Source organism: Rutilus rutilus, assembly GCF_951802725.1.
Source record: "Rutilus rutilus genome assembly, chromosome: 2".
Classification (NCBI taxonomy): domain Eukaryota; kingdom Metazoa; phylum Chordata; class Actinopteri; order Cypriniformes; family Leuciscidae; genus Rutilus; species Rutilus rutilus.
The window spans coordinates 26,611,444-26,633,749 of NC_140210.1; the positions used below are offsets into that span (position 1 = coordinate 26,611,444).

Here is a 22,306-nt window from a genome sequence, read left to right on the forward strand (position 1 = left end):
TGCTTAAATAGTTTTGATAGGACGTTGTTGTTTGCTGATTGCTGAGATGATTTCATGTGAGTGACATGATGCTCAGCCCTCGTACCAGTGTACACATCATCAAGGATGTGATGTCAGGGGGAAGGGGGAGGGGATGCTAATGTTTTTGATAAAAAAAATTGCGAGGGCTCATGATTTTAAAAACAAAAAAATAATGATGCGCACAGAAAAATCACTAATGATAAATACTGCAATATTCTAAATAAGAATTGTCGATGTGGATTCCATGAAGAACAAACTCGTCTCCATACCGGCGTGACTCCGATCTTCAACCAAATAGAACTGGATAAATATTCTGAATGTTCCAATCCAATCTGACTTCTGACCTGTAATGCTGCCTGAATCATAATCATACACTGTTCGTTCATTGGCGTTTTTGTCTGTTTTTAGTACATTGTTGTCGTGTAAACAAACCTTAAATGCCCCAATATACTTTAAGAGAAATTGAAGAATGAACATGTGTGACATCTTTTCTAATAAAATCTGGCCAAAACAAAGGTGTTTTGGAGTTTGTTTCAGTGGATCAAAACATCTTGCCTTTCCTTTGCGTCTTTCCAAATGTTAAAGGGATACTCCACTTTTTTTGGAAATAGGCTCATTTTACAACTCCCCCAGAGTTAAACAGTTGAGTTTTACCGTTTTCGAATCCATTCAGCCGATCTCCGGGTCTGGCGGTACCACTTTTAGCATAGCTTAGCATAGATCATTGAATCGGACAAGACCATTAGCATCTCTCTCAAAAAAATGATCAAAGAGTTTCGATATTTTTCCTATTTAAAACTCGACTCTTCTGTAGTTACATCGTGTACTAAGACCGACGGAAAATGAAAAGTTGCGATTTTCTAGGCTGATATGGCTAGGAACTATACTCTCATTCCTGCGTAATAATCAAGAAACTTTGCTGCCGTACCATGAGTCCAGCAGGCGTAATGATATGACGCAGCGCCTGAAAATAGTCCCCAGCTCAGTAACTTCCAACGTGACCGGGACTAAGTTTGTCTAACCTATTAGACCTATTTTCAGGCGCTGCGTCATATCATTACGCCTGCTGGACTCATTATTACGCAGGAATGAGAGTATAGTTCCTAGCCATATCAGCCTAGAAAATCGCAACTTTACATTTTCCGTCGGTCTTAGTACACTATGTAACTACAGAAGAGTCAAGTTTTAAATAGGAAAAATATCGAAACTCTTTGGTCATTTTTTTGAGAGAGATGCTAATGGTCTTGTCCAATTCAATGATCTATGCTAAGCTATGCTAAAAGTGGTATTGCCAGACCCGGAGATCGGCTGAATGGATTCGAAACCGGTAAAACTCAACTATTTAACTCTGGGGGAGTTGTAAAATGAGCCTTTTTCCAAAAAAAGTGGAGTATCCCTTTAAATACATTTGAACTGCCATTGGTGCTTGACACTTTCATTGACATGAAAAATTGTCAGGTATTTTTGTTAACTCATTCCATTGAGGGTAGACACGAATGAAAAAAAGAGTTGCAGAGCACGTGCAAAACATATCCACATCCCTATCAGCATTATGGGCGGCATCAGAATATTCTAAAACATCCCAAAATGCCGCAGTGAATATATTGAGCCATAAGTATTGATGATGTTCAAATTATATTTTTTACGAAGAATATTACTGAACATAATGTTGAAAATGTCCCACTAAAGGCCTCATTATACTTCTGCGTCGGACCTACGCCGGAGCCTATACGCCGTAGGCAACGTGTTGGTTTTAATTTATACTTCTGTGTTGTTGTCCGCGTTGACGCGCACCTAGGGAGCATGTGAAACCCCGAGGGAGGGGTTCTGGCAGACCAATCACAGCGCTGGCGTCCGCGTAGAATTGACGCGTTGTTACATTTTTGGAGAGGTGCACGTCAGGTTACGCCGTAGGGTACGCGCGCTACACACAGCCTACGACGTAGCTACGGCGGCAGTTCGACGCAGAAGTATAAATAGGCCTTAACTGTCAACTTCAGAAATGCAGGATTTTTCTTTTTCTTTTTTCTTTTAAGTTTGTCTCTTTAGGATTTCTGTAGTCTGGTGTTCATTGTGTAAAAGTGACGGTTGTATCATTGTTTCACTGGGTGTTTTTAAATTTGTCTACGGTTAGCATTTAAATAAGTGAGTCTGAGATAAAGGTTTTCATAAATTGCAAAGTTCATAACTTTGTGCCTTAATAAAGTTTAGCAAGAAACACAAAGGGTCAATTAGCACAACTGTATAGTCTGTTTTGTCACAGTTATATCTGTGAAACATTTGGCACTTATTACTTCTGCATGTAGTGCAACTCTGACCTAAATGATCAACAAAACCTCTAGTTTGTTCAGAGTTGTCTGCAGAATGGAAGACTCTGCAAGCATTCATTTAAATGAATGTTCTTCATTGCAGATCAAAGCTCCAAAAACCTACTCTAAGTGCTGCCCATGAGCGATAATAGGCACAGACTAGTGGGCAAAAAATGCATGATGGGATGCAGTAAACCGGCAGCTATTATTCTGTGGATTTTGACAGGTCAGAAATCCCCTCTTGTTCAAGTGCAGTGCTGAAGGGTTGGGAGGGGTTTCAGTTTACGTGATGTTGGAGTTCAACATTCTGATAGTCTGCAGGATAAAGCTGCGGTACCGTCTGTCTAATGGAAGTGGAGAGAACAGTGCGTGGTTACTAGAGTCTCTGGTGATCCTTAAAGAACTGCAGTTCCGCCAGAGCTTGTATCTTCATAGAATAAGTACCCTTTTTTTTCATATTTAATATTTCCTCTTATGTATATATTTCAGACTCTGCAGTATGTTGCAGGTGCTTTTTGCATGCACGGAACCTGCATTATCTGCTGACTGGTTCATGGTTGTGTGTGTGTGTGTGTGTGTGTGTGTGTGTGTGTGTGTGTGTGTGTGTGTGTGTGTGTGTGTGTGTGTGTGTGTGTGTGTGTGTGTGTGTGTGTGTGTGTGTGTGTGTGTGTGTGTGTGTGTGTGTGTGTGTGTGTGTGTGTGTGTGTGTGTGTGTGTGTGACTTATAGGCTTCACATTTCAAGACCACCTGGGACCCCAGTGAAGGGGATTACTTGCTCATCTTGCCCTGAAGCTGTACACAACTGCATTTCAGACACTTGCACACACGCACACACACAGAGCAAAGCGAGGGGGATACCCGACAGTCAGCACTATCCGTGAGCATGTGCCTTTGGTTTTTGTTTCAGGCAGGATGTGGCAGATGTGGAAGAAAGAATAGCCGAATAGAACATCTGGAGGATACAGTTCATGGAACCACTTAAATCTACTTTCATTCCTCCACTGGAATAAAACATTTTAAGGACCAATCAAAATCATCAATTGTTGAAGGTTCTGAACTCTTCAGCACAGAGTGTTCATTAGGCAAACCCTCTGTTTTAAGACTTGCATCAAAAGCTCTGATGAAAGATGATGAAAAGTGTTTCAAATGAGCTGTTTGCCTCATGGGAGCTGACATATTAAGTTAATATGACCAGATGAATACTTCTCACTTTATCTCAGTAACCCTCATTATTGAACACTTTTGCTTATGGAATAAATTTATTTTGCATGAGGCTGCCTTCACATCTTCGGGTGTCAGTATAAATTCCAAGACTAGTTGCATAGGCGGATCGTGTGTAAAGCCTTGGAACCCCCTGGCCATGGGTCAAAAATGAACGGGGGCTTGGTCCAAAAATTCACCTGCACATTTTAAACTTAATCTTGTAATAAAGTGACACTTCAAATTAAATAAAGTGTCGATTGCAGCATTCAATTTAGATCTGCTCATGTATCATCTACTTTTTACGCACTATAACCAATCACACATGACTGTTGAGCTTATGAATGCAATGGCCAATCAGAGGCGTTACGATTAATAATCGCTGAAACGCAGGAGTTTTGTTCAGTGCGCGAGCTGAACTCTGAATTCTGACTGAATTCTCTCGCGAATGCTCTCATCTTCATAAACTCCATCCATCCATCCATCTTCTACCGCTTATCCGAGGCCGGGTCGCGGGGGCAGCAGTCTAAGCAGGGATGCCCAGACTTCCCTCTCCCTAGACACTTCCTCCAGCTCTTCCGGGGGGACACCGAGGCGTTCCCAGGCCAGCCGGGAGACATAGTCTCTCCAGCGTGTCCTAGGTCTTCCCCGGGGTCTCCTCCCGGTGGGACATGCCCGGAACACCTTCCTGGGAAGGCGTCCTGGAGGCATCCGGAAAAGATGCCCGAGCCACCTCAACTGACCCCTCTCGATGTGGAGGAGCAGCGGCTCTACTCTGAGCTCCTCCCGAGTGACCGAGCTTCTCACCCTATCTCTAAGGGATCGCCCAGCCACCCTGCGGAGAAAGCTCATTTCGGCCGCTTGTATCCGGGATCTTGTCCTTTCGGTCATGACCCACAGCTCATGACCATAGGTGAGAGTAGGAACGTAGATTGACTGGTAAATCGAGAGCTTCGCCTTGCGGCTCAGCTCCTTCTTCACCACGACAGACCGGTACAGGGACCGCATTACTGCAGAAGCTGCACCGATCCGCCTGTCAATCTCCCGTTCCATCCTTCCCTCACTCGTGAACAAGACCCCAAGATACTTGAACTCCTCCACTTGAGGCAGGAGCTCTCCACCAACCTGAAGCGAGCAAGCCACCCTTTTCCGACTGAGAACCATGGCCTCGGATTTGGAGGTGCTGATTCTCATCCCAGCCGCTTCACACTCGGCTGCAAACCGTCCCAGTGCATGCTGGAGGTCCTGGTCTGATGAGGCCAACACGACAACATCATCCGCAAAGAGCAGAGATGAAATCGTGTGGTCCCCAAACCCGACCCCCTCCGGCCCCTGGCTGCGCCTAGAAATTCTGTCCATAAAAATTATGAACAGAACCGGCGACAAAGGGCAGCCCTGCCGGAGTCCAACACGCACCGGGAACAAGTCTGACTTACTGCTAGCAATACGAACCAAGCTCCTGCTCCGGTCGTACAGGGACCGGATAGCCCTTAGCAAAGGGCCCCGGACCCCATACTCCCGGAGCACCCTCCACAGGCCGCCGCGAGGGACACAGTCGAATGCCTTCTCCAAATCCACAAAGCACATGTAGATTGGTTGGGCAAACTCCCATGAGCCCTCCAGCACCCTGTAGAGGGTATAGAGCTGGTCCAGTGTTCCACGACCGGGACGAAAACCACACTGTTCCTCCTGAATCCGAGGTTCTACTATCGGCCGGATTCTCCTCTCCAGTACCCTGGCATAGACTTTCCCAGGGAGGCTGAGAAGTGTGATCCCCCTATAGTTGGAGCACACCCTCTGATCCCCCTTCTTGAAAAGAGGGACCACCACCCCGGTCTGCCAGTCCAAAGGTACTGTCCCCAACCGCCATGCGATGTTGCAGAGGCGTGTCAGCCAAGACAGCCCCACAACATCCAGAGACTTGAGGTACTCAGGGCGGATCTCATCCACCCCCGGTGCCTTGCCACCGAGGAGTTTCTTGACTACCTCGGTGACTTCAGCTTGGGTGATGGACGAGTCCGCCTCCGAGCCCTCAGCCTCTGCTTCCTCAATGGAAGACGTGACGGCGGGATTGAGGAGATCCTCGAAGTATTCCTTCCACCGTCCGGTGATATCCCCAGTCGAGGTCAACAGCCGCCCACCTCCACTGTAAACAGCGTTGGTAGGGCACTGCTTCCCCCTCCTGAGGCGCCGGACGGTTTGCCAGAATCTCTTCGAGGCCGACCGATAGTCCTTCTCCATGGCCTCACCGAACTCCTCCCAGGCCCGAGTTTTTGCCTCCACAACCACCCGGGCTGCAGTCCGCTTGGCCCGTCGGTACCCATCAGCTGCCTCAGGAGTCCCACAAGCCAGCCAGGCCCGATAGGACTCCTTCTTCAGCTTGACGGCATCCCTTACTTCCGGTGTCCACCACCGGGTTCGGGGATTGCCGCCTCGACAGGCACCGGAGACCTTACGGCCACAGCTCCGAGTGGCCGCGTTGACAATGGAGGTGGAGAACATGGTCCACTCGGACTCAATATCTCCAGACTCCCTCGGGATCTGGTCGAAGCTCTGCCGGAGGTGGGAGTTGAAGATCTCTCTGACAGGAGATTCGGCCAAACGTTCCCAACAGACCCTCACAGTACGTTTGGGTCTGCCGAGTCTGTCCAGCTTCCTCCCCCGCCATCGGATCCAACTCACCACCAGGTGGTGATCAGTTGACAGCTCCGCCCCTCTCTTCGCCCGAGTGTCCAAGACATACGGCCGGAGGTCGGATGAAACGACCACAAAGTCGATCATCGACCTCCGGCCTAGGGTGTCCTGGTGCCATGTGCACTGATGGACACCCTTATGCTTGAACATGGTGTTCGTTATGGACAAGCTGTAACTAGCACAGAAGTCCAATAACAGAACACCACTCGGGTTCAGATCAGGGGGGCCGTTCCTCCCAATCACGCCCCTCCAGGTGTCACTGTCGCTGCCCACGTGGGCGTTGAAGTCCCCCAGTAAAACGATGGAGTCCCCAGTCGGAGCACTTTCCAGCACCCCTCCCAGAGACTCCAAGAAGGCCGGGTACTCTGCACTGCCGTTCGGCCCGTAAGCACAAACGACAGTGAGAGACCTATCCCCGATCCGAAGGCGTAGGGAAGCGACCCTCTCGTTCACCGGGGTGAACTCCAACACATGGCGACTGAGCTGAGGGGCTATAAGCAAACCCACACCAGCCCGCCGCCTCTCACCATGGGCAACTCCAGAGTGGTGAAGAGTCCATCCTCTCTCGAGGAGTGTGGTTCCAGAGCCCAAGCCGTGCGTAGAGGTGATCCCAACTATCTCTAGTCGGAATCTCTGAACCTCACGCACAAGCTCAGGCTCCTTCCCCACCAGAGAGGTGACATTCCATGCCACCTTACCGTGGTAGAGGGGTTTGAGTACCCGAATGAACCTAGGAGCTATGTTGTCTGGGGCTATATGCCCCTGGTAGGGTCTCCCAAGGCAAACAGGTCCTAGGCGACGGGTCAGACTAAGAGCGGTTCAAAACCCCTTATGATGCCCAAAAAAAGGAGGACTGTGACGTCGCCCGGTATGGCGCAGCCGGGGCCCCACCCTGGAGCCAGGCCCGGGGTTGGGGCTCGTATGCGAGCGCCTGGTGGTCGGGCCTCCCCCCATGGGGTCCGGCCGGGCTCAGCCCGAAGGAGTGACGTGGGGCCACCCTCCCGTGGACCCACCACCTGCAGGAGGGACCGTAAGGGGCCGGTGCTAAGTGGATCGGGCGGCAGTCGAAGGCGGGAGCCTAGACAACCCGATCCCTGGACGCGGAATCTAGCTCTAGGGACATCTTCATAAACTGATAAACATAAACAGATTTGGTGATTGTGCTCTTGAGAGCTTCTAAACTAATACAAATAGCATTGAGCAGTGTATCCAATCACAAACATATGATGATTTCTTGAACGCAATGGCCAATTAGACGTGTTTAAGTTAGAATCCCCTCACCACTCAAAACGCCAGAGTTTTTGTCCAGTGCTGAGATCTGCACACCCAAATTCTCTCGTTATAATTTAAAGGGATAGTTCACCCAAAAATGTTAATTAGCCCATGATTTACCCATCCTCAAGTCATCCTAGGAGTATATGACATATGACGTCTTTCAGACGAATACATGTCCTGGCCCAAGCTTTATAATGGCAGTAAATGGCCATTTCTGTTTTGAAGTCCATGAAAGTGCATCTAGTATCCATCATAAAAGTGCATCTACCCATCATAAAAGTGCTCCACACGGGTCCGGGGGGTTAATAAAGGCCTTCTGAAGGGAAACGATGAGTTTGTGTAAGAAAAATATTCATATTTAACACGTTACGAAGTAAAATTCTAGCTTCCGGCTAAACGAACATACCCAGTCTACTTACACCTAAAGCTCAACTTACGCAACTTGTGACGTCAGAAGTAGCGTAGTGCGTCATGGCGCAGCGTAAATATCAGCAGTACGACGCATTACTCGCATAAGTTGCGCTTAGACTTAAGTTGAATCCGTATGTTCGTTTGGCCGGAAGCTAGTTATTTTACTTTATAAAGTTTTAAATATGAATATTTTTCCTACACAAACGCATGGCGTTGCTTCAGAAGGCCTTTATTAACCCCCCGGAGCCATGTGCAGCACTTTTATGATGGATAGATGCACTTTTATGGACTTAAAAACAGAAGCAGCCATTCACTGCCATTATAAAGCTTGGAAGAGCCAGGACATTTTTTTATTTAACTCAGATTGTATTCGTCTGAAAGAAGAATGTCATATACACCTAGGATGACTTGAGGGTGAGTAAATCATGGGCTAATGTTCATTTTTGGGTGAACTAACTCGTAACAAAAAAGTTTAGACATTATGTAGGCTAAATAAGATATTCATTGTACAGTCAGCTGAATCGATTAGCAGAACTTTATGAGATTGCGATGATTTAAGATGAGTGACAGCTTATTGATTATAAAGGGAGCACTTTTATGCACGCTTTCTAGTCGATAATCCATTCAGAATTTGAAGATAACATGTTTTGCTGCATAGGCAATGGTTAGGCTATTTATTATTCGAACTGGCTGCCATGAACATAACCACTTTAATAACATGAGCGTTTGTTTATGCTGGTAGGTGTAGGTTGTTGATAGACGACACATATCTATTTCTTCACATTCTATTTAAATGTGTTTTTAAGGAGGAATTGCATCTAGCCTCACCCAGTTGGTTCACCCTCCGCATATGACTAGCTGTTATATTAGTTTATTGTCCATCACATGAGCTCCATTTAAAGGAATAGTTCACCCAAACAATTAAAAATTCTTTCATTATTTACTCACCCTTATATTATTCCAAACCCATACGACTTCCTTTTTTCAGTGGAACCAAAAATAAGATATTTTTAAAAATCGTCACATCAATTATTTATTTTATTTTTTCCCATAGAACAATCATTTATAGTGACCAAAGCTGTTTAGCTCTAAAAATTACAAAACACCCCACCATTAATGTAGTCTTTTACGACTTGTGTGCTACATTCCAAGTCTTCTGAAACTTCACAAAGACAACAAAATAAAAGTTATTCTTCCCATAACTTCTCCTTTGGACCACATTTAGTTAATTTTGTATTGTATGTAGGTTGTTTCCAGGCCATTTTGGGCATTTGCATCAGGTCCAATTTTTAAGTAAAATGTTCTGAAAATCAAGTTCATTGGAAGTTTGTGAACATCCTTGTTTCAGCCCGAAATTAATGTTCCCTAAAAGTTTCCAAATGTTTGCTGGAAGTCCTCCAGATATTACACTTGAACATTTCTTTAGCATGTAAGAACCCTACATGAAGATGTTCGTGTAATGTTCACAATGCTCATTCAGGGGACTTTGTGGTGATCCTTTTTGATCATTTGACTATAATGGATTCTACAGATAGTGCTTACACAGAATTGGCACATGTTTATATGATTATGTGTCATTGAAGTTTCAGTTCTTCCTTGTTGCTTGAACATTTTGGCTCACTGTGTCAGACAGAGTAAAGGTCAGACTAGGGAAAAGTGGCACACCTTTTTGCATGTCGAATTTTGGACTGGTGTGGCTCCTGCATGAAAGGAGCCCTTTCACTGGGCCACCGGCTGTGTGTGCTTTGTGTACTGTTTGGTTGGCCAAAGGATATGACATCAAGTGCTAAGTGAGAATCAACCCACACCCTAATGAAATGTCTTAAGACACCATGTCACTGTCTCTCACTCTGTTTCTCTCTTCTGCTGCCTTTCCCTCTGTATATGCCTTATCTTTCTCTTTCTCTCGATTCAGACAAGTTCTGTTGTTCTGAAGAGAAGGAAAGAAAAATCATTTTTTCAGCCTGAAATAGTCTCATTTTTCAGCCTCATTTGTTTGGGAGAATTTGTATGTGACAAACTCCTTTTTACCTCTGTGTGTGATGACTGTACACAAATTTAACCTAGAAATGCCACAATGAAGCACAATGATTGACAGCTGACAAATGTACTTCAGAGGTGTTTGACTCATTCCTGGATGTTGAAATAAGTTAACACCATCCTCAGAATAACAGTGTAGACTCTTGAGTTTGTAGTTTTGGTAGCCGACATTTGGCTCAGGGTTGTTTTGATCAGTTGTTCAAGTGACTTAGTGTTCACTTTCATTTCAATACAAACTCTGTGAACTCTGTATATAGAAATACCCTCTCAAGTTGTCCCTCTGTTTTTAGTCTGTGCAGAAAATGGTTTAAAAATGTATTTAAAGGGATCATGAACTGCATTTTTTTTTATGTTTTCGGAGGTGCACTTGTAATGGTAGTATGATGTTTATATCAAAAGTTTCATAATTTAGAAAAATATATATATTTTCCATTTTCTACCCTGATTTCAGCCCTCTCTTTTGAACACTCTGTTTGAAGGGGCGTGTCTGCTTTGAGACTTCAGTGTAAACGCCTACTGCTATGATTGGCTAACATCTTAGCATATGAAATGAGTATGTGGAACTCTCAGGGGGGCAGGGTTTTCTATTATTTTGAAGGTACCCCCGGGCGCCGCCATTGGCTAGCGGACCCCCACCTGCTGTTAGCATCCCATTGACTCCCATTCATTTTGGCGTCACTTTGACCGCGAATAACTTCACATCTGAGGCGTTTAAAGACTCCATTTGTCCATTATTTATTTCTAAAGAAACACGAAAATGTATAAAAGGCTTCATTACCTTGTAGCTTCCGTTATGGCCCCGTAGAAGCAATTTTTGTAAAATTAGGCGAACGATTGCGTCATAACCACACGACTCTCTGTCGCACAGTAGAGAATTACCGTATGGACAGGAGGAGAAGCTCGCGGGCAATCGCGGGGACGTGGAGGCAAAGTGACAAAATAATTAATCAGAATACATAGCAAAAGTTTCTCCTGCTGCTAGCTCATGGACACCTCCTACTCACACTCTTCGTCTCTGCAAGTTTCGGAAGGGAATGATTTAGATTTCTCTTGGCACAGCTACTAGAAGACAGACGGGTTGCTCACGTCACATCTACGTCGTCAAGCTCAGTTTGAGTCTGCGCAGTACGCTTGACCCCCAGGAAGTAAGAGCTTCTATTTGACTTCACTTGTCTCCGTTGAATCCAATGGGGTTGCTATGTCCAGTTTATATACTGTCTATGGGAACTCTCTCTAAAGTTTTGGCAAGAGTCCAGAACTCAGTGACCGATAAACATCAGTTAGGGTGGGTGATGTGATCAAAATCTTGTCTCGATATGAGTCATTTTATTTCATGATAATGATATTTATCACAATATAGTTATTTTTGCTTTAAATTTTTTTTTTATGATATACATTTTTTTATACCATTGAAATTTCTTAATGCTCATCGCCAATTTCAATATCACAAAAAAACAAATACTAAGTAAAAAAAAAATCTCAAGCTTACCGGAGACAAGTTAACAAAGAAACGAATTAAAAGCAATAGAACAAAGACACAAATGAAACAGACCTACCTGAATAACTTAAAGCATTAGAAATAAGAAATACTACAAAAATTGTATAAAGTAATTAAATGTACAAAAAACTGCATAGTCTTCACTGTGTAAATTAAATATAAATGTATTCACATACACTGTCAACAGCCTCAATAACTCGTATCAATACCCGCCATGTGACTCAGCTGGATACTTCACCTCAGAGATGTGTGTGGAGTCATGCCCTCACAGAGTGTTTTTTGGGCTTATTTTAGCAATTACGGAGTGATTCAACAACTACGTCAGCTAAAGACTTAATGATAGTTTATAATATATTTATTAAGTGAGTTACAGGAAAACAGCGGACAGGGAAAAAAAACATCCAAATATGTATTTTGAATGTCTCATAGTGATTTTAATTGTGTGTCTGTGTACTAAATTAAGGGAGAATTATCCCTCAGGTTGTATTCTTCTCTCTCTGTTCCCTATTTCACTCTCCTCTTAAGATACTTGATTTTTCTGTCTTCCTTAGTGCTGATCTGTGTCCCACTGCACTATACAGGAATGCTGTCATATGCCATCCTCCCTCAGAGACCATCTGGCAACACACACACACATAAGCATCTAATGTTTTAATTGAAGATTTTTTTTTGGAGCGTCACAATTGCTCAGCACATGTGATATGATGCTATTTCTGGCTAGGGTGTAAGGCGCGTTCAGCTGTTTGCTTTACACTGAGAGGTGATGGATTATAAAGTGTCTTCAGCTCCAGATGCTTAATTTGTCACTCTACTGAAGTTAATAATTATTCATTCAATTGCTCATTACCAGGCCTCAACAATAACGTTTTTTTGGACAGGCCAGTATATCGTATCTGTACTTAATCTACAATATTTTTATTGGCCACACACATAAACACAAAAATACACTTTTTAGTAACACATTTTTTATTTTATGTCAGAATTATTTTGTTTGTTTGTTTTATTTGTTTTTTGTTAAACATATTACGTTTTCTTAATGGACATGCTATTCTCAATAAATCTTGCATGTTGCATCCAGATTTTTGTTATCATCTGATGATTTGTTTGTGTACTCGTAAAGGGGTTGTTGGGAGATAGTAGCGATGCATGGTTTTTCATGTAATTCTAATATGATGTACATTCGCCTTTTTTCCTCACATGCCCTCACAGAGCCAATTCTTCACCTTGCGTAATGCATGACAAGAGCTGAAGAACAGATTTGGGAAAAAGCAGAGCTAAAAATACCCACCGCACTCTACCCACCCAAATTTTAACCTCTTTTAATGAAACATCCAGTCATTGCTGCCCATGCAGATTACAGTCAGACATTTGTTTGGCAGTACAGTAACTTGTTCTTTAAATGTCTCAATGTGACATATTCAAAGGTCACATAATGAGTGGTGTGTTTTTAAAGCATTTACTTGAGTGTTGTGTTAGAACGGCTGTTACTACTAGTTATTAAAATGAAGTGGGTCAGTAAAAAGCTGCCTTTATTTCTGCAGTGTTTGCTTTTATTTGGAAAAATGTAGAGAGCTAAAAAAAATTAGGAAAAGGAATTGATTTAGAGAGAATGTATTTGTGTCAGAGGAGAAGGAGGGATTCTTTTCTTTCTGCTTTAATTTATATGATCAATTCAATGTGGAATCACACTGATGTAATAAAGTCTTATGCTCTCAAAACATATGACAGTGCTGAATGTGGATCATAAAGGCCCTGATATACTCTCACAGCAAAGTTCTTTTCCATTCTTCGCTTAGGGGTAAAAAGAAGTTCCGAATGCGTGACCAGCAGTATAATGTTAGCGAACATCCGACACTGCCCACGCTGCTGAGAGCGACATTTAGTCAAAACCACTGAAAAGGACAGGCACACACACACATTTCTCCTTTTATGCTCGAGTGTTAAGTTAATTCAGAAGTTGGCATCTGCTGGAAAGTGATTTATTAGATTTAAATGGCACTCAGAACCCCATATGTCTTGTGTTTGGGTAAGGCCGAATAATAACATTAGGACACATGCCACTTGTGTGCGTGTGTGTTTATTTGTGGCCAAGCTCATGTAGCAATGCACACTTGTGCTTTTGTGTGTTTGTGCAAGAGGTGACAGCTGTAGTGCGTCTTGTTGCTTTGCTTTGACACCGTGTGTGTGTTTTTGAAAGAGTGGGATTGTGCACATGGAAAAGGGTGGTAGCCTGTTCACCCCTCTTCCTTTTCCTGTCCTCCTCCTTGGCCAGCCATGATGTCATATTCAGCCTCATTGTGTGTGTGTGTCAGTCAGAGAACAGCTGCTGGAGGGTGGTGGGAGAGCCTTGACAGAACAGCTCGCGGGGGAAATAAAGAATTCTGCACATCCTGGACATTTCCTGTCTTTCCCTCTGTTCCTCCTCTCTTTTTATTCTCCTCTCAAATCTATTACTTTCACTTTCTTACGCAAGTCACAAGTACACGTCTACAACATCTGAACACAACAATTTACTTTGTGTTTTGGAAAGCTTATTATATATTAATTAAAAAAAGGAATTATGAGTTTATCCCTTTACAATATTATACATATTTTAAAATAACTATATGCATTTTTACAAGTCTGTATATCCCATTATAAAAGTTCTGGGGTATATCATATCAATATATATGGATCATTCATTTTAATGAAATGAATCATTAAAGGAGCCGGTTTCAAATGTTAGCAAGTTCTACTCTCAATTAACATTTTATGATTAGACAAGATTCGTAAAGCATTCCACATCACACCATCACAAAACACACTTATTTAACATTTTCGACTTTTTTGGAAATCATATTGTTGACTCCTTCATGCTAATTATGTCATAACTTTGAATAAGAAGAGCAGCAGCCATTTTGTTTTGAAATGTTCCACTCTTGTAACATTCGGAATATCTCAAATATTTTATTTTAAAGTCCCCCTGTAGACAATAACATTATCCCTTAAAACTTATCTTTGATATTTAAAAGGGTTTTTTTCCTGTGTAAAAAATTATTCATGCCATAAAATAGCTTGAATGTAACTTTACACCCTTTCTTCATTTAGTATGCGGATACATGAATATGCATATTAGTCCCCGCCTCCTCTCACTCACACCAGCGTTGTGACTACGTTATCAAACAGCTAATAATGTGTTGCTAATGTTACACAAACCATGTTCCCATTTGCCATCTCAGAGTCAGACAGCTGCCCTCTAAAAATCTGAATCCTTAGAAACGCTTTGAACAACTCAGAACGTCGGTGGAGAAAGGCATATAGTTCATCATAACATCGTAATTTACATCATATACATAATTCACTCGCTATATTGCTAAATCTACCTGATTTTTCAGTGCAACAGAAAAATATAATAGGATAATCTGGCTTCTCTTGAGACTCCTCGCAGCATAGTTAATGATTTGCTAAAGCCCACCGGCACGTTGACATGATTGGTTACATATTTTTTTGTACATATTTGTGACATAGAAAATGTCTTTGGTTCACTGCAGTACTGTTGACATGAATTTGCACATGGTTCCTCTTAAAGCATATTAAAAACACCACATACAGACAACCTTAAAAAACTTTATTTTCACCACAGAGGGTTTTACATTTTTATCCATATATTATTATTCTTTAAATGGCACAATTCAGTTTATTATATACTTTGATAAAAAATAAATAAAAAAAACACCCTTCCAAAATATAAATGGCATTAATTTTATAAAATGACCCACACTTTTTTTGTGTGTGTAAGTGAGCGCGTGTGCGCGCGTGCGTGCGTGTGAGTGTGCGTGCAATATGAAGAATGAATTTTATGACTTCATGTTTTGTACCATCACCATTTTGTGTGTGTGTTTGAGAGAGAGAGAGAGAGCGCTCAGCAGAGCTTAGTTTAAATCAGCAGCTGTTAAGCAACAGGGTGCCAAGATAACACACCTCTCTAATTTCTGTCTGCACTCTTTTTCTATCTCCACCTTTTTTTTAGTATTATTTTCTATGGCTCCATAATTCAGCAAAATCTCCTTTAGTCCCACACTCTCCCCTCTCATTCCCTCTCTCTCTTGATTTATCCTCTTTGTGCTTGACTGTTTTATGCAGAACTGTGGCCGTTCCCAGTAGAGTGACTGAAGGGGTCATTAGCATCCTGCTGATCTGAAAGCAGTGAGACAGAACAGGAGGGTTGGAATTATATCTTAGAAAGATTCGATCTACTGAATTAAGCACATTGTTGACCTGAACCTATGAGAACGTGTGTGACTGATTATATCATGTCACTGGACTTGCATATGCAAACCCTGAAAGATGCACCTCGCCCTGGGGTGTCCACAACCAGCACCAGTGTCTCCTGCCAATCTGAGGTCTGTCAGCAGGACTGTGACGTTAGAAAACACCAGGAATCTCCTAACCCAAACACTAGCTATGTTCCCATCCAAATGTGCAAATTTAACTTATGCACATAATTGGAATATTGCATAAAACATTTGCGAATAAAGCACCGTTTCCAACCAGTAAGCCGAAGAGAACAAAATAGTCACTTTCTGGTAAACTGGCAATATCACTGAGAAATATGGAAGTTGATGCAGTAGGAGAAGCCACAATATATATAATAATATTCTTATATATAATATATTACTCCTCAGAGCACACAGACAAAACGCAATAAACGCAGAACTTGCTTTCTGAGGCGGATGCCTGCTGTTTGGGAACGCAGTTGTGTTAACAGTTCTGGGAGGTACTAATTAACCGATCCACTTTGACAACAGACTTTGCTTAGGCATTTTAGAATGGCCAAAAGGGCATTTCAGATGCTGTGCAATGAAATCGGTCCACTGGTTGGTCTAGTTATGCAGTTACATCGCAAAGTCACATGTCTTTTTTGATGCACATCTACGAATTTATTCGGTAAATCCGACTCAAGTAAGCGCATAATTTTTTTTTATGTGCATTTTTTGAATTTATGCACATCTTGACGTTTCCATCCAGCATTTTTTTTTTTTTTTTTTTAATGCAATATCCCAAAATGTGCATATAAATAGGTGGATGGAAACATAGCTACTGACTCTCAGTTTGTTTTTCGTTTGTGTGTTAGTACAGCTACCTTGATGAGGTTGGTATGATATTTATGAAGTCAGGCTAATCTCAAGAACCCCTAAAATACTTTCTCACGGTTATTTTTCACAAGATCTAAACGACATAACTAACCATTATAGTCCATTGCAATGATGAGCTGTTAGAATTACACTAACAAGTGTGAGTCTCGAAATGTCCCGTTTAAACAGTAACTTATAGTAGTGTCTCAAATACTGTCTGTATGAATGTGCAACGTGAGTCTTACTAGTAACTAGAGCCACAGTGACCAAAGTAATGTCAAAGATGGTGTTGCCATAAAACTGAAAAGTATTATAGGCCTAACTTTTGATATGACAAGAGTCCAATCGAGCTGTGAGTTCATCCCTCAAATCTTCATTAACCTACTGCAGCTTTTATATCTGAGTGGAGAGCGGAGCATTCGAGTAACGCATAAAGGCCAATTCACTCCCGCACAGACAGACAAACACGTTTGTTGGGTTTTGTCGGATCAGTGTTATGCCTTAAATCAGCCACTATCATCCCAGTCCCAAAAAGGCCTGATGTAGACAGTCTGAGTTACCCCTGTCGGCGTCTGTTGCCGTTGGTCAGGCTTTGTTTTCACCTGACTGACCATGTTCAGTCAGTGTCTGTTGGGGCAGTGTGAACATGACAGTTATTTTTCATAAAATTCTAAATCCAACTGCAGACTTGTTTGTCTCTGCAGTGAGAATTGGCTTTAAAACACAAAACTGATGGGAGCAGCTCCGGGTGGAAAACAGAGACTGGATCTAGAACCTTTAGATGACACACCACTCATATCTCCATCGCAAGTTGTCCAGTCCGGTTGCGTTCACACAGCACAAGTTTTCTGAGAATGCGGTTGTGAGTCGTTTGTCCCGGGGTTATATAATTGTCACTCCCGTTACTGAACTGTGTGTGAACGTAATCGAATTAAGGACTTGAATATGGGACTGACAACCATTTTGCTGCTGTGAACGTGGCCTAAGATATATAAAAGGGACAGTAAAGACATCATGTACAAAAGGTTTCTAAATAAAGCTTTTTTTCAACTTTTGAACTCAATTCATCAAAGAATCCTGAAAATATGTATCATGTTTTTTCTTAAAACATTGATAACATTGATGATAATATACAAGAACCATTTCTTGAGCACCAAATCAGCATATTAGAATGGTTTCTGAAGGATCTGAAGACTTGAGTAATGGCTGCTGAAAATTCCGCTTTGATCACAGAAATAGATTACATTTCAAAAATATAAACATAGAATGGTATAGAATGGAACATTTAAATTTTAAAAATAATCACTGTATTTTTTTTTTATGCAGCCTTGGTGAGCATAAATAACTTCTACCCCTAAACGTTTGAACGGTAGTGTATATTTTGACTTTGGTTGGTGTAGTTTATTACATGGCTCACTTGAATATTCTGATTTCTGATCTAAATGTTTTCTATGTAAATGTTTTATAACTTTGTGTTGAAGCTAAGATAAAGCTTGGTGCATGCATTAGTCCAGACACACCCTTGTTGGATCAAAGAGAGAAGGGGGTCATTATAGGGTTAAGGTGAGCTCAGAATCCCTGAGGGATCATCTCTGCACTCTGGGTCCCCATAAGCCATGCGAGTTGTGAGAAAGTGAAAAAGATGGAAAATGAAATGAGAGAGTTGAGAATATGGTCTGTTTAGCTTTCTACAGTCTCACATTGTGTGTAATAATAAATATATAATGTGTGTAATAATATATATTGCATGTAATAGTGATTGTCTCTTGATAATGGTGTCTCCAACTGATAGTGAAAGTGAATCTGGCTGTCATTCATATGCATCTTTGCATGGTTTGTGACTCATCTGGTGGTTGTTCAGCGAAGTTCATGGTTTATCCGTTCACCCAACCCTGACTCAGCATGAAAAGCCCAATACATGCTTACAGGCATGCTGAGTCGAGTGTTTTTGTTGAGTCCTAGTTGTTGTGACTGTACAGCAGTTACTTTACTGTCCACTAGAGGGCGATCACCTTACACCCTCACACCTCTATTCTATTGAGGTCATTACTAACACACCCAGCATTCCCTTGATTATAGTATTTACTCTATATCTAGAGAAAATATGATTTCATTGCAATGCATTGAAACAGTGTTGATCTCGAAGTCAAATTACCGTGTTTTGTTGATCTGTGTGTGCTAATGTGCATGTCTATGTGTTTGATGCAGTGTAGTATAACTTAAATAATACAGAAATACTTTGAGTCATTTTAATAAAGCCAGTAATCGACATCATTTTCATCAGAAAATACATCGGAAGGTACAGCAGAGGTTGTTACGGCAATGATGGGGGGGGGGTGAAAACTGATAGTGGGAGATCTAGAGAGGGTTGCTATAGCAACTATGCCAGTCTTTGAGACAGAGCTGAGGTTTCCATAACAACTACATCACACCCTCTCAGAAGGCATCCTTGAAATAATAATGACTGACTTTACGCAGAGATTACTACTCAAGGTGTCTGACAGAGCAGCATGTTTAAAGATAATGGGGGCAAACTGGCATATTTTCTTCAATATTCCAGACTTTTGCAGTGTCAAATGCAGATTGGAAGGTGTCATCACAACCCTATTTAAAGGAAAGATTTGAGGGTTGCCATGGTGATGTGAGATAAGGAGAAATAGGGTGAGAGAAATTAATATCATACACCGGGTTACATAAGTGGAAGCGAAATCATCATGACAACCTGTGATGTGCGTCATTCTTCAGATCACACCTCAAATGAATCAAAACCTAATAGTGTTAAGAAGCATCAAACCCAACAAGTCAATAATTCAATCTTAAAATGTTGGAGTGCTTTGTCAGCAGAGTGGTGATATATGTGATGTTCTGTATGTTAGGACATGGCACACCGGTTGAGTCCTCACTGGCTACTGTATCATGTAACGGTGTGTGTGCGTGTGTGTTACAGCAGATATGGAGCAGGTATCAGATGATGAGCTGGATCATGCTGCTGAAGAAGACAGCGATAAGGAGGATCAGGATCTGGACAAGATGTTTGGCGCCTGGTTGGGAGAACTGGACAAACTCACACAGGTGACACTCTCACACTCAATTTGACATTGTGATGTATTATATCTTTAATATGATGTATTAGAATTTTTGACCAACATTTTTGACCAGAATTTTGTATTCTATTACAATTCTTAATAAATTGACAGCCTTAATTCAGATACTTTATTTTCATTTATTTTAATGTATGGATGTATTGTATTGATGATTATATTCATGATTTAGCTGTCTCTTCTTACCTAATCCCCCCGCCCCCTCTCTTTCTCTCTAATGTTAGAGTTTGGATGATGGGCGTCCTGAGAAAGTGCAAAAAGCTCCTCTCAGACAGGAAACAAACCTTGCCAATTTCTCCTACCGTTTCTCTATGTACAACATCAATGGTTAGACTACACACAGACACACACCACCTCGGTTTACTCAACATTCCTTATCACTCATAATGCCTTCTCGTGTATCTAATATGGTGGTGTTTCGGCATACTGCAATTTTCATGGATTATCATAAAACCACCATCATAACAGCTAAATGTTTGTAGCTATAGTTCAGTTTAAAAGTTTGGGGTTTGTAAGATTTAAAAAAAAAAAAATGTTGAACACTGTTCACCACAATGTCATTAAAAATATAGTCACATTGTAATATTGTGAAATGTTACAGTTTAAAAATGTTCAGCATCATAACTCAAATCTTCTGTGTCACATGATCCTTCAGAAATCATTCTAATACGCTGATTTGGTGCTCAGGAAACATTGAAATCTATATCTTTTGTAACATTATGCATTTCTTTATTGTGACATCCTTGCTGAATTAAAGTATTAATTTCTTTCAAAACAACAAAAAAAATCTTACTAACCCCAAATGTTTGAACATTAGTATTATGTATGAATCCAAATTGTCCTCTATCTATCCATGCAGAAGCCATTAACCAGGGTGAGACGGTGGATCTGGACGCTCTCATGGCTGACCTGTGTTCGATCGAACAAGAGCTCAGCAAACCCATGAGCAAGACCTCAGACGCCAAATCTAGACAGAAACCGACAGGCCGCTCGGTCAGCACCAAACACACCGGAGGGGGCAGCAGTGGAGGAAGCACCAGCAGCAGCACCCGAGCTTCTCCCGCCTCCACCGTACGCGGTGGCAGCGGCCAGTCACGGCCCCTGGCCTCCAACTTTTCCCTGGATGACATCACTGCTCAGCTAGAAAAGGCATCCCTGAGCATGGACGAGGCAGCAAAGCAGACTTCTGAATCTTCCTCGTCGTCCTCCTCCTCATATTCATCTGCCACTCTCTCACACCCGCCTTCTAACTCGCATCATCGCCGTACAGGATCGGTTGGTACGGTCAGCGACCAGGAAGTGCGCTCGATCGGTCATTCCTCCAGGTCAAGCGTCAACTCTGCCTCGGCATCCAGCATGGACTCTCTGGATATCCGAGGGCAGGAGAATGAGGCACAGTCACAGAATCAGAGCCAAAGCCAGACTAGCACAGAGGTAACACACACAAACATGATAATATTTTGAATTATTTCATAGCTAGCACTTAGACTGGACAGTAAACATGACAGCATGCCCATAGAAGACCAGAGGTATAGAAGAGCTTCTCACTGTGAGAACCTCTGAGAGAAATTTCAGCAGAGTGAGATGAAAACTGAAAGCAGATATGAGGGGCTTAAATCTGAAGCACAACACCAGAAAAGAAATATCCACAAAAGAAATGGATCGAGAGGCATTGTCAGTCAGCACAGGGATAATGGTATAAATCGGGCCTGGTACTTTACCACATACAGTGTAGCCTAATCTCACAACTCCAGTTTAGAGATTCCAAATTCGAAGTCAACATGAATGTTGTCGATGCTTCTTAAAGGCAGGGTAGGTAGAAATGGTCTAAAAATTTTATTTTTCAAATTTGTTTAAACTTTATGTACATATCAATACATAATTAAAATGTAAGTACTCTGAAAAAGAAAGTATCAAAATCGAGTGTCTGTAGACCTCTCACGACTGTTTTAAAGACATCTCATTATTTCCATTCACTCCACCCCCTCATTTCTGTGCTTCTTCCAAAGCCACGTCCCCAAAACACATGAACGCGCGACTCCGACCGCTGAGCTAGAGGACGCATTATTTACCTGAGACAAGCGGAGGGGAAGGGGCATTTTTTTGCCTGGTTTGCCTTCACTAACTGCATATGCCGGTACTGTAAATTTAGATTGCTCTTTCTCTGCCATTGTTTTGGTATTCCTAGGTTCAGTGCCTTCTTCTTCTTCTTCGATAGATTTTATTGGCAGCTTGCAAACATAGTGCATTACCGCCATCTACTGGACGGAGGTGTGATCAGGTTCCGTGCCTCTCGCACTCCTCAAATCAAACGGTCGCGCGCAAGTGGGTAGGTGCTGTGTGGCAAAAGGGTGGTTGCCATGGTTGCGAGAGAGTGACAGTCGCCTAAGCCAATCCTTTGATTCGTCCCGAATCGAAATAATGAGCTGTGTTTAATACAGATTAAACGGTCTAGAGTCACTTGATTTGTATACTCTTTTTTTCAGAGTTCTTACATTTTAATTATGTATTGATATATATAGAAAGTTTTAACAAATTTGGATCTTTAATTTTTAATAAATCCTACCTACCCTGCCTTTAATTACATTTACATTTTCAGATCTAGGTGCATTCAGTACTTCGAACATCATTACTTGAAGAAC

General features: G+C 42.1%; 1 protein-coding gene across 9 annotated transcripts in view; it reads left to right on the forward strand.

Annotated features, from left to right (window-relative positions):
- The window catches only part of raph1b (Ras association (RalGDS/AF-6) and pleckstrin homology domains 1b), a 62,468-nt gene that overhangs the window by 17,439 nt on the left and 22,723 nt on the right, over positions 1-22,306 (forward strand). For 6 of the 9 annotated variants that reach the window (XM_084396702.1, XM_084396709.1, XM_084396710.1 and 3 more), the window contains exons 3-5: positions 19,511-19,635; positions 19,889-19,991; positions 20,524-21,098. In XM_084396702.1, the coding sequence (XP_084252828.1) occupies positions 19,516-19,635; positions 19,889-19,991; positions 20,524-21,098 (798 nt within the window). In that variant the 5' untranslated portion in view covers positions 19,511-19,515. The remainder of the gene's footprint in view (positions 1-19,510; positions 19,636-19,888; positions 19,992-20,523; positions 21,099-22,306) is intronic. The other 3 variants (XM_084396704.1, XM_084396707.1, XM_084396708.1) reach the window with 1 other exon arrangement.